This window comes from Condylura cristata, unplaced genomic scaffold (genome assembly GCF_000260355.1).
Source record: "Condylura cristata isolate star-nosed mole 26May11 unplaced genomic scaffold, ConCri1.0 scaffold00009, whole genome shotgun sequence".
Classification (NCBI taxonomy): Eukaryota; Metazoa; Chordata; class Mammalia; order Eulipotyphla; family Talpidae; genus Condylura; species Condylura cristata.
Genome location: NW_004567110.1, coordinates 54,693,142 through 54,703,971, shown reverse-complemented (window position 1 = coordinate 54,703,971; position 10,830 = coordinate 54,693,142). Strand labels below are relative to the sequence as shown.

The following is a 10,830-nucleotide window of genomic DNA, read 5'->3' as shown; positions in this document are numbered from 1 at the left end:
ATCCTCCAGCTCTCAGAAGTTACACAGCGAACCAGTCTCTTCAGTGTGCCACAGGCATAGGCTCCTTTAGGAGCAGAAGTAGGTCTAGACTCTCCGCAGGTTGAATATAAAGCATTCAGAAGATTAGTGACAGATTAGAAGGCAAAGCATTCTTTCCAAGCACGACCCCCTCCCCCTTCCCTCCCCTCCCCTCGCCCTTCCGTCCCTCCCCTTCTCCCCTCCACTTCCCAGTATGGCTGAATGGATCCTCTGTCTCTGGAAACTTTGAGCAACTTAGTGGGCTGAGCAGATGAGACCCTTTCCTCCTACACTTTATTTTAACAAGTGAAAAACCTGCCTCAGCACTCAATGTAGACCTGAGTTCAGCTCAGCTGTGTTCTCGTTTCTGTGGGTCACTCTTTCCCAATATTTTAATATCATTGGAGATCAATAAATGTGAAAACTTGAGGGCAAAGCAACCAAACTGTTCAGACATTGACTTGCTGGATTCTGGAATGAGAAAAACTGAGCGCCAGGAGTAAAAAAGTACTCCATCCAAATTACCCTCCAGCACCGTCTTCAAAGGCTTGAACTCCCACTGGTGTAGGCATTGATAACGGAGCTTTTCTGGGCTGGACAGTCGAACACAAAAATGACTACCCTGCAGAGTTCACATTCCCTGAAATCAATCCAAAATGCTGAGGTAAAAGCACCACCGGCCAAATTTCTGAGAAACTCACAACTGACTCTGCTTGATTGTCCTGTTTCCATGACGAAAGCACACTAAGGACACCAGCCCTCCTTCCTCAGATCTGAACAAAGTGCCTGCTCCTCAAGCCAACTACTCTCCTGACCTGCTGCTGTTCCCCTCAGCAGTGTATTTCAGTAGATCAGTCTGTTCTGTTCCCCATTCTCTCTGGTGAATCCTCTCACCCACCATACCTCTGGCCCATACCCCAGTTCTGTAAGCAGAAATAAATAAATCTTTAAAAAAAAAAAAAAAGAAGAAGAAGAAAGAAGAAAAAAATACATTTAGAAGTAGCTTTATTGATCTTATGGTAGATAAGCAACACCCCTAGATTCTTCATCCTTTCTCTTCTCCAAAGATTCACAGTAGCCAGAAATAAAATCCCAAGTTTGGAACTTAAAGGAAAAATAAATTAAAAATGAAGACGATCAGGCCCTCCCTGGTGACACAGCAGGTTAAAGCACTGCACTACGAAGATTAAGCCACTTCCTCATGAGTTCGATCCCTGCCTGCCCCAGAGGAGATCCACATGGCGTGGCAGACCTCTCCCGGTCTGCCCGCTGCTCCCCTCAGCAGTGTACTTCCTCGATCTGCCTGTTCTGCTCCCCACTCTGTCTCTGGTGGATCCTCTCACCCTCCGCATCTCTGGCCTGTACCCCAGTTCTGTATGAATGAATAAATAAATCTTAAAAAAAAAAAAATGAAGACGACCTTAACCAAAAATGTTAAGCCATCTTTCTCAATGAATGCGAATTGTGGCAAAATGTGAATAGTTTGTGAATCTAAATGAAAGTGAGGAGTATTTATGTCTTCTTTCTCAGAGTTTGAAATTTCCAAAATAGCAAAATTTTGCAAAATATCATACATGCATAAATAAATAAAATACATCTTTAAAGAATTAAGTTACAACTTATAAATTAATTAAGTATGGGATTGTGGTAGATATGAGCCTTTTGGATTGCCATATAACAGGGGTTGTCAAACATTTTCAATGAAGGACCAGACTTTTTGACTATTGTCTCTGTTGCAACTAATCTGCTTTGCAATTGCATTGTAAGTGCAGCTCCAAGCAAAAATACAAAAAAATGGGTGTGCCTTTGTCCCAAACAAAACTTAACAGAGGTGTGGAAATCTGAATTTTACATAATTGTCATATACCATGAAATGTTATAGTGTTTTTATAGCCATTTGAAAAAAGCAGAAAACATTTGTAGCTTTCAATCAATCTAAAACTAGAGGAGGGCCAACTTTGGCTATAGTTCTATCAATTGACAAGTCCTAACTATTTAAGAAATAATATGCACAAAGAAAGTTTAAAATTATTTGTTATAAAACAGAATTTTATTAATCTTGAGTTACATATAAATGAGCTTAATTTTCTTGATATGAAAATTAACTGTATAAATCATTCACTGGTAATATTAAATTTGTAGATTAAAAACATATTGAATGTCATAACAGAGAGAGTTGTGAGTAAATGATTATTTGGCTTTTCTAGGAGAGGAATTTGAACAAAGCTTTATAGCTTACCAGTAAAGTGAATGTTTTAAATAATCTGAACATAAAAATTTTAAAACACAACATTTACACTTTTATTTCTGAAAAGTGAATCATTTCAAATCATCAAATGTTAAAAGATTTTCTTAATATCTATAATGTTAGAAAAAAGGTAAATATAATATACATATAAATACAGACATAACAATAAAAATATTATAGCTGATAATAGAGTCTGAAGTGCTTCCAGTATCCTATAACACAAAACATCAACACTTAAATTATTTTATCAAAGTGCTGTTTTACACAGTAAACACCATCACAGTCTTTCATTTCTCTCAACTAGAAGTCATTTCAAGATAAAAAGCATTTAAATAAAGCATATTGCCAAGCCACACTTTATATGTTTCAATCTGAAGTTTTTAAATGACCATTTTCATTCAATGTTTATTTTAAAACTATCACAAGAGAACACATTCTTTTCATTGATACATGTTTAACAGTAACAGCAAAACTGCCTTCTCTAGAAAAATTTCATTTATATGGAATGAAAAAAATTATAGATGCTAGATAGTTGAAACCTAACATAATTAGTTACCAGCAAAAATAAATTAAAATATATTAAACCATCTTCATTCTTCCAAGAGATTAAAATCATCATTTTAGAAGCCCTGAATACTAGATATAGAGGAAGGTGAAGAACATTTTCTTTGTATTAAAAAAAATCATGTGTTTTCACTAAAACGTGAATATGTACCTTTTTTATAATTTATTTTTCACACAATTGTGTGAAGTTGTACCTTTTCATAATTTGTACCATTTTCACACAATTCTTCTGTGAGTTTTATAAAAATAAGGCAGTTTCCTTAGGAAAAACAATTCTGCCAATTGGGATATCTTCATTCTGGAAAAAAAAACCAAAACTTTTTCTTCTGAAAATAGAGAAGTTCAGTCCCTGTCTATATAAATGAGAACAAATTATTGTACTTGTAGAAAAAAATTTTTTTTTCACTAGCACATTCTGAGGTTGTGTCTGGAAACTATTAACTGAAATGTTAGGATTTACATGAGTATCAATGAACAGAATTGGATCAGCTGAATCAATTCTGCTACCAGTAAATGCATCTGTCCAAAGAGACAGATACCCAATGGCATTCTGCAGCCCACTAACATCTAGTGCACTCTCTCTGCAACCATATTTTCACAGATGTTTATATTTATACTTGAACTCGACATCATTTAATGGTGGTAAAATGCCCAAACCTGCCCGGGATTGGTCCAGAGGAGGACATTTAACGTCACTGTCCACAAGCTCTATCTCAAAACGGGTAAGCATCAAGATCAAAAATTGTTTGATTTCATGAACAGCAAATAGTCGTCCGGGACAGATTGTAGCTCCTGATCCAAAGGGCATGTAGTAATACTTTAACTTGATTCCGTTTCTATAGAAAGCAGTCTTTGTCTTCCCGTTTTCATCAAGATAGCGATCATATTTAAAAGTCTACAATAAACACACACACACACACACAAAGAAAATAAACTAGTTTTAATGAAACTTCTTTCTTCTTGATCTGGAAGCTGCAAAGTATACTTTTCTCTTGGAATCCATTCCATCAGTAATTTGGCAAATACCCCCCACCCCCACCCACCCACACACACACACACACACACACCCCTAATCAGAAGTAATAAAGAACAGGAGTTTGAACAGTTCAGTTTAAAGAGAACTAATGAAAACAGACGCTTTAAGATACTTACCATTTGACTATCTAATTGCTGGGTTAGGAAGTCGGGTAAGAAGGGGTCAGAGCAGACATTAGAAATGTTGGATTACTAGGTTCTAATTTTTTGAATCTGGGAGAGGTAATTTTTATTAAAAAGAAGGGCAAGCATTTTATCACCACGATTGTGAATAACACTCTAGCAGAGACTAGGTGATGATAAATACCAGGAATAAAAAATTTAAATTCAGGCCATTATCCAGATTTCCCAAAATAGATGGATATTTGACATAATAAAGGAGACAACCCCTGTGGCTTAAATGACCAAATCAATTCTGCAATAAAAGGTAAATTTCCTTTCATGTCAGTCTGAATAGACATTTTCTGTGTATTGAACTTTGATGGTCACTTACCAAAGGGTCAGGGTAAATTTCTGGGTCTAAATGCATTAATTGCGGATAGAGAGCTACGATGTCATCTTTGCGGATATTATAGGAGCCGTCCTGCAGGTGCAACGTGAAATCCTCTTTAGCAGTTCGGATATTCAGAGAGGCACTGGAGAGCCTCAGAGACTCTTTGATGATGCTATCTAAACATTTAAAAAGGAAGAAAGAAGAAGGAAGTAGGAAAGGTGAGAAGGAAGGAAAAAGAACAAATCAAGGATTTAAAAGTCACATAATGTTGTTTCTGGAAAACTACCATCAAAACCTGTAACATAAAGCTAAACAGACTATGGGAAACTGGTCTGATAAAAATTTCCAAAGCTTTTTTCCTGTTACCACTACACTGTGAGTCATTTGATTCAGTTGTGTTTTTAATCTGAGTTAACAATAGTCTCGATAAAGATATGATCTACTTTGTCAGCAATGGGAACTACACTTTCATATTATGGAAAAATAATCTTATCTTACATGACAGGAGACATTGAATACAATCAGAAAAAAAGTCTATCACTTTTGAGATTTTATATACTGATAACCCACTCTTCCTGGTTAATCCTTCCCCTAAGACCAACTACCCACGAAAGCATGTATTGGTTTCTTTCCTTTACAGAAAAATAATAAAAACAAAAGAAAACTATTTCTTTTTAAGAATAGCACTTTTGTATTTCTACAAAATAGAGAGAATAGAAAATGAAATAATCTTCAATCCCATCCCCACCTCCTCCAGATAATTATGGCTTTTTGATAGTTCTTCTTTCCCCTTTATTCCAAATAATAATAATATACTCCTATTAACTATACAATTAGTGATAGGCATGATAACAGAGGAGACAGAATGCAGAGATGTGGTTGAGGCTGTTAGGTTAAGACCTCCTTATTAACACTGTAAACACTGTAATTGGTTCCACCCTTACATCCCAGGCAGTAACAACCCAAGTTTATTTCCTCACTTGTTGCAGAAGAATAACAATAGGCTCAACCTTAGGACTGCCACAGAAACACATCCCAAATACTTAGCATAATGGCCAATAGGAGTTAATGCATAAAGTATATTGGCAATTAGCAGGGCACAGTAAAGAAATACCTAGCACAGGCATGTCATTCAGCTCCATTTGGTTCAAACAAATAAGACTGTCATCAGAGCTGATTTTTTGACCAACTCTCTCCAGTGTTTTATTCACTTCTTCCATAGCTGCTTTCATTGCTTCGGGACATCTATTAAAAGTTAAGAAAAAAGTAAAGATGTACAGAAAATAAATGTTTTCTAAGTTCAATGAGCTGCAAAGAAATATGTATCCTTCCTTTTAACTAGGGACATTCGCATTTATTTTTCGGTCTTTTCTTTTTTTCAGTCTTTTCCAATTCTTTGTCTTTGGTTAACAATATTTGTTGCCTAATGTGGTTTTGACACATAGAAGTAAAACTTTAGCCAAGTATTTATTAGTAAATGATTCTAAGAAGGATTTAGCAATCAAATTATTCATACGAATGGTTATTAAGAAGGAAATTGCAAGTTAATAATTATTATAAAGACCTGGCTAAACTGCAAATGTAAAATTGAGCTGACTTCAAAGCCATAGCATGATTTCAGGTAGAACAACAGTTTTTCCACATCTGTAATATACTGCCACAGCACTTTAATTTGTGAAATGACTGCCATTTTATTTTAGTGGGTTGAAGTTTAGTGAATTTTCTGTGTTATGGGAACAGAGCTATGTTAAATGGGTTGCAGTAAATTTGGATCTCAGAAATGTTTGACTAATAAGTTATCTGTGGGGGTATCATTAAATGGTTACTATAACTTATATGATATTAGACTGAGGGGGGAAATTCCTGTAAATATGTTTATTCCGGATAGCATCCTCAAGCAAAAACTTTCAAAGATATTTAATATTTGAGATAGGTTAGGAATGAGTTATTATTTCAGAAATCATTTTAAAACATTTTTAATCCAGTAATTTGAATAATTCAATTAACTATTTGAATGTCAAATTCCCCAAAGATTACACTGCAGAAAGAAAAGCATTTCATAGAAAATATGTTGTAACCATTTTTTGTTGTTAGGTATGTACAGTTCTAAAAGACAAAATCTAGCTAAATCCCATCAATAGCACATTATGTCTCATCCATAACTATCAGAGTTGGTCAAATGAATAAAAGAGCAATTACTAAATGAATGAAAAGACAAGGTGCTAATGAATGAAGTTGCTCTTCTTGCTGCCTGTGCATGATAATAATACAGATTTGTATTATTCAAGAGAATGAATTCATGGACTTGGCCATCCTGCATGACAGCCTCAGGTTAAGACGATGCTCAGGGGCCAGGTGCCCTGAGTTGACCCCACACCCATATTCCTTCCCTGAAAAATCCTGTGCCTCTAGAAGATGTGCTTATCATCACAGTTGCTTTTGTTTTTGTGAGAAATGGGTGACCTGGAATATATTAAAAACCCATAAGTCATGATAAGTCTTTTAACGTGTGTTGTTAAACTGCTGAACTTCTGCTTTGTACTAAAATAAATAAATAAGTCACTAGTTACCTCATCATTTGAAACAAGCTCCAGAATGTGGCTGGAATGGTGTTTGCTAGCGACGCCCAGAGGACAGCTAGGTGTGACTTGGCCTTTTCCATGTCATCTAGGGTGGACAGTGTGTCGTTCAAAAATCTGATCAGCTCTGAGATGTGGTATCTCTTTCCCAGATTTTTGTGGAGCAACCCTTCTGCCAGTTTTTTGCGGGCATGGTGTGCAGTTTTGAACACATGAATGGGAAGTCCTGCTACCAAGGCTGGGAAGATCTTGTCAAATTCTTTGAAGTTGTCAAGGTTATTAACAATAAGTCTTTTTTGTGCATCTTGACCTCTAAGTTCTCTGCCAAAGAGAGTTAAATACCCAGCTTCAAACATCACTCTGTAGCAAAAGGAATACATTCCTTCTGTCACCCAGGCAGACATCTTTGCCTGAGGAACAAACAGAAATTTCATGACGAGTTGCAGATTTTCCATCATGGTTTCTGTGAGGGAATTCAAGCTATCACCCTGCAGGGTTTTAATGAAAGTTTTGTTTATGTTCTCAGTGGTATTTCCATCATTTGGGTCAATGCTTCTGTGTCCAAATGCCTGTAAATAAAAGCAATGTGTGGAAGAAGAAATTATAACTGACCTCTGTGCTACAAAATGACAGAAAAACAAATTAGGTATTTTCACAGTTCTCTACTTATTTTTTTTTCCAAAAAGAAAGGAATTTGGTCTCTCCCATATAATTTCATAACAGTTTATAAATAATATCTTTCTTTTAAGGCCACATTTAAAAATCCTCTACTGTGGTCCATCTATTTGTTTTTCTTATGCTACTGTATTTACTTGCACATTAATTTGCCACTACTCAATAATATCTTTAATCATTATTCCTTTATTTTTCAATCTTTGTAGATGTATCTTCACCAGACTTTCAACTACTTATGACAAAGCAATGCTTAATTTCTTCACAGAAACTCAATAAACATTGCTTAATTGTTTTCTATATAAAAGAGCTTCTTACAGTACAACTAAATGATGTTAAGGTGTTCAGACAATGCCTTAAAAAATTATACAATTGTGTACCTTGAGCATGATGAAACAGTTGCTCAATATTAAGTTCTCAACCACCACACACACACTGGGTATTCTACACCCGCTGTCAATAAGAGTCAACTCGTACCTATCCTGTTCATCAAATGCCATCTCACTCAATAAAAGACTACATTTCCCCCCCCTCAATCATTGATAAAGAAATAGCTATATCTATTTGATGATTTACATAAGCACAATGGTCATGTTTTTAATTTGATTTACGGTATTTCTAAGAAATCTTCATGTAAGAGTAACTTGCTTCAATTTCTCTATCTCTAAGCCTAACAGAAATGATTAAACAGATTGATAGATGAAAAGATATGAAACAATGCTCTATAAGCCTAAAAGTGGGTTTACCTTTGCAGAAGCTGTGAAATGAAACTTTTTCCAATCAAAGTATTTTCCATGGCACAACACTTTCTGGTATGACAAGGGATTTGTGATGAAGTGGACATAGTTTCCCATTAGTTTGCAGGTAAAAACATAACCATGTTTCTTTTGATTTGCTCTGAGGAACTCAAGAGGATTGGTTCCAAATTGCAAAGCACATCCCAGATATGGAATCAACCCATTCTCCAGAGGTGGTTCACCCATTTCCCTGAAAGACACAAACATTTAGTACATATGTAAAATCATACTGTTTTATTTACATTATATTTTTAAAAATTACTAAAAAATTTAACTTAAAACTATACAATTTGTAATACTTTTTTTTTTTTTTTTTTTTTTTTTTTTTTTTTTTTGCTGATTAGGTCCTGCTCGTTAACTAAAATAATGGATTAAATTAGCCTACTAATGAGATATGCTGTTATCTAATTATCTCAAACTCTTTTTAAAAAAATTTATTTACTGGACCTTTCCTGGTGGCGCAACCCGTTAGGACACAGCACTGCAAGCTGGCCACAGCCACTTCAGTGAGAGTTCGATCCCGCCCCCGGAGGTGATCCACCTGGTGAAGCAGACCTACCCTGACCCGCCCCCTGCTCCCCTCAGCAGGTACTTTCTCAATCTGCCTACCTTGCTCCCTTCTCTGTCTCTAGTGAATCCTCTCGTCCTCCCCACACCTCGGGCTGCACCCCATTTCTGCATGCATAAATAATTTTTTTTAATTAATTGATAAAAATATATATTTATTTATGCATACAGAACTGGGGTACAGGCCAGAGGTTCAGGAAAGGTGAGAGGATTTACCAGCGACAGAGTGAGGAACAGAGCAGGCAGATTGAGGAAGTACTGCTGAGAGGAGGAGTGGGTGTGTCAGAAGTTTGTGTCTTGTGAGTAACCTCCCCAAGAGAGGACTGGAGGCAAGCTGAAGCAGTTGAAGGCAGCTTCACCGGGAGAGTCCAGTTTTGTATTTTTTTTTGAAGATATATTGAATACTGAATAAAAGATAGGATTGCAGGAATGAAGTTTTCAAAATCTTCACAGCTGAAATGTCATATTATCCTGTAATGATTGTTTATAAGAAGGAAATGTTTAAGAAATTAACATATGATAAAAAGAAATTGAGTAAAATAAATATTGACAGAATAAATGTAAATTTATTGTATAAATTTATTATATAAATTACATAAAATGTAATTTAATGCTCTTTCATGCTATTTTCAATGCTTTTAGTTATGAATATAAGCATTAATTTTATGACATAAACTACTGTCCTTGATAGAAATATCACATTAAGTAATTATTTTTACTTCCTAATTCAGAGTTCAATTTCTCATTCAGTTAATTAAAACTACAAAATGTAAGATCTCAATTAAAATACCTTAGAGAATGAAGAAACATGAAAATGTAGACAACACATAACAATCTGCATGGCTTTTGGAGATGTCATAACAGTATATGTACATCTCCCCCACCCCCAAGTCAATCAGAAGATAAACTATGGCAACTGATCTGTATTTCTTCATTCTCAAGCCAATTATAAATGATGCACACAAATAAAACTGATGTCACATATATTTAGTAGTTTTCCAGTTCACCATGGCTGATTATCATTAACAAAAAAGAGAGAAATAGAATGGTCATTCCAGACACCACACTATTGTCCAAATGTAAGCCGAATCTGTATAATTTATATGAACTAACTGAAAAGAACATTTATTTAGTTAGAGCATCTATTTCACCCATGTGGTAGAAAGAAACCTCTTCCATTACGATAGAATTATAGATCTCAATTATGATTATGCCCTTACTAATGCAAACTTCATCTCTACAAACAGAGATCTTGTAAAATTTCTGTCAGTTATGCTTTAAAAATTTGTAGATTTAAGGCTACCATAGGCATATATCAATACTAAAAAGAAAACTGTCGTCATATCTTTTGCTAGATACAATGGACAATATCATTATTAAATTTAACATTTTTAATTTGAAAAAGTTAAGGAAGAAAATACTATGTTTAATCCCCTCTGTAAGTACAGATAATCAAATTCATTGTGTTTCAGTGAAAGTAACAGAACATTAAATGAATGAACGAAAATGCAATTAAAAACTTTCCTTACCGTCTCCTGGTTCCAAGAATAAGCCACAAACAACAGCACACTGCTATAACAATTCCCCAAATCAAAGAAATGCTCATCATTTTGTAGATCTAATGTAAAACTTCTGAAGAGGAGAATCTATGAAAAGAAAGTCAAAAGTATCACTGAACAGAGACTCCAGCTAAACTTTTTATATAGGGTAGGATCCAGCACTTGAGTGACCAAAGTAAACAATTAATTATTTGTTCATCCTATTAGGAAAAAAAAAAAAACTGGCCTTGAACTAAGTCCACAGATATTAGAAGAGCTTCCAAAACAATCAGAGACCTGCAATACTTGATAAGGTGAA

General features: G+C 35.1%; 1 protein-coding gene across 1 annotated transcript; it reads right to left on the bottom strand.

Moving 5' to 3' along the window:
• Window positions 1-3,425: 3,425 nt before the first annotated feature.
• On the bottom strand, window positions 3,426-10,582 carry LOC101619834 (cholesterol 7-alpha-monooxygenase). The gene is made up of 6 exons (XM_004679860.1): window positions 10,503-10,582; window positions 8,356-8,596; window positions 6,929-7,506; window positions 5,473-5,603; window positions 4,359-4,534; window positions 3,426-3,725 (listed from the first exon to the last, which is right to left on the bottom strand). The coding sequence occupies exons 1-6, from the start codon at window positions 10,580-10,582 to the stop codon at window positions 3,426-3,428; spliced, it is 1,506 nt and encodes a 501-aa protein (XP_004679917.1).
• Between the last annotated feature and the right edge of the window lie 248 nt (window positions 10,583-10,830).

What these genes read in the sequence shown, in the direction of transcription:
- LOC101619834 (XM_004679860.1), bottom strand. Translation starts at nt 10,582, where the DNA reads ATGATGAGCATTTCTTTGATTTGGGGAATTGTTATAGCAGTGTGCTGT. An exon ending in AGCTTGTTTCAAATGATGAG is followed by an intron (nt 5,604 to 6,928) that starts GTAACTAGTGAC and finishes AACTTTTAATAG; the next exon opens with ATGTCCCGAAGCAATGAAAG. An exon ending in GAATGACATGCCTGTGCTAG is followed by an intron (nt 4,535 to 5,472) that starts GTATTTCTTTAC and finishes TTAAATGTTTAG; the next exon opens with ATAGCATCATCAAAGAGTCT.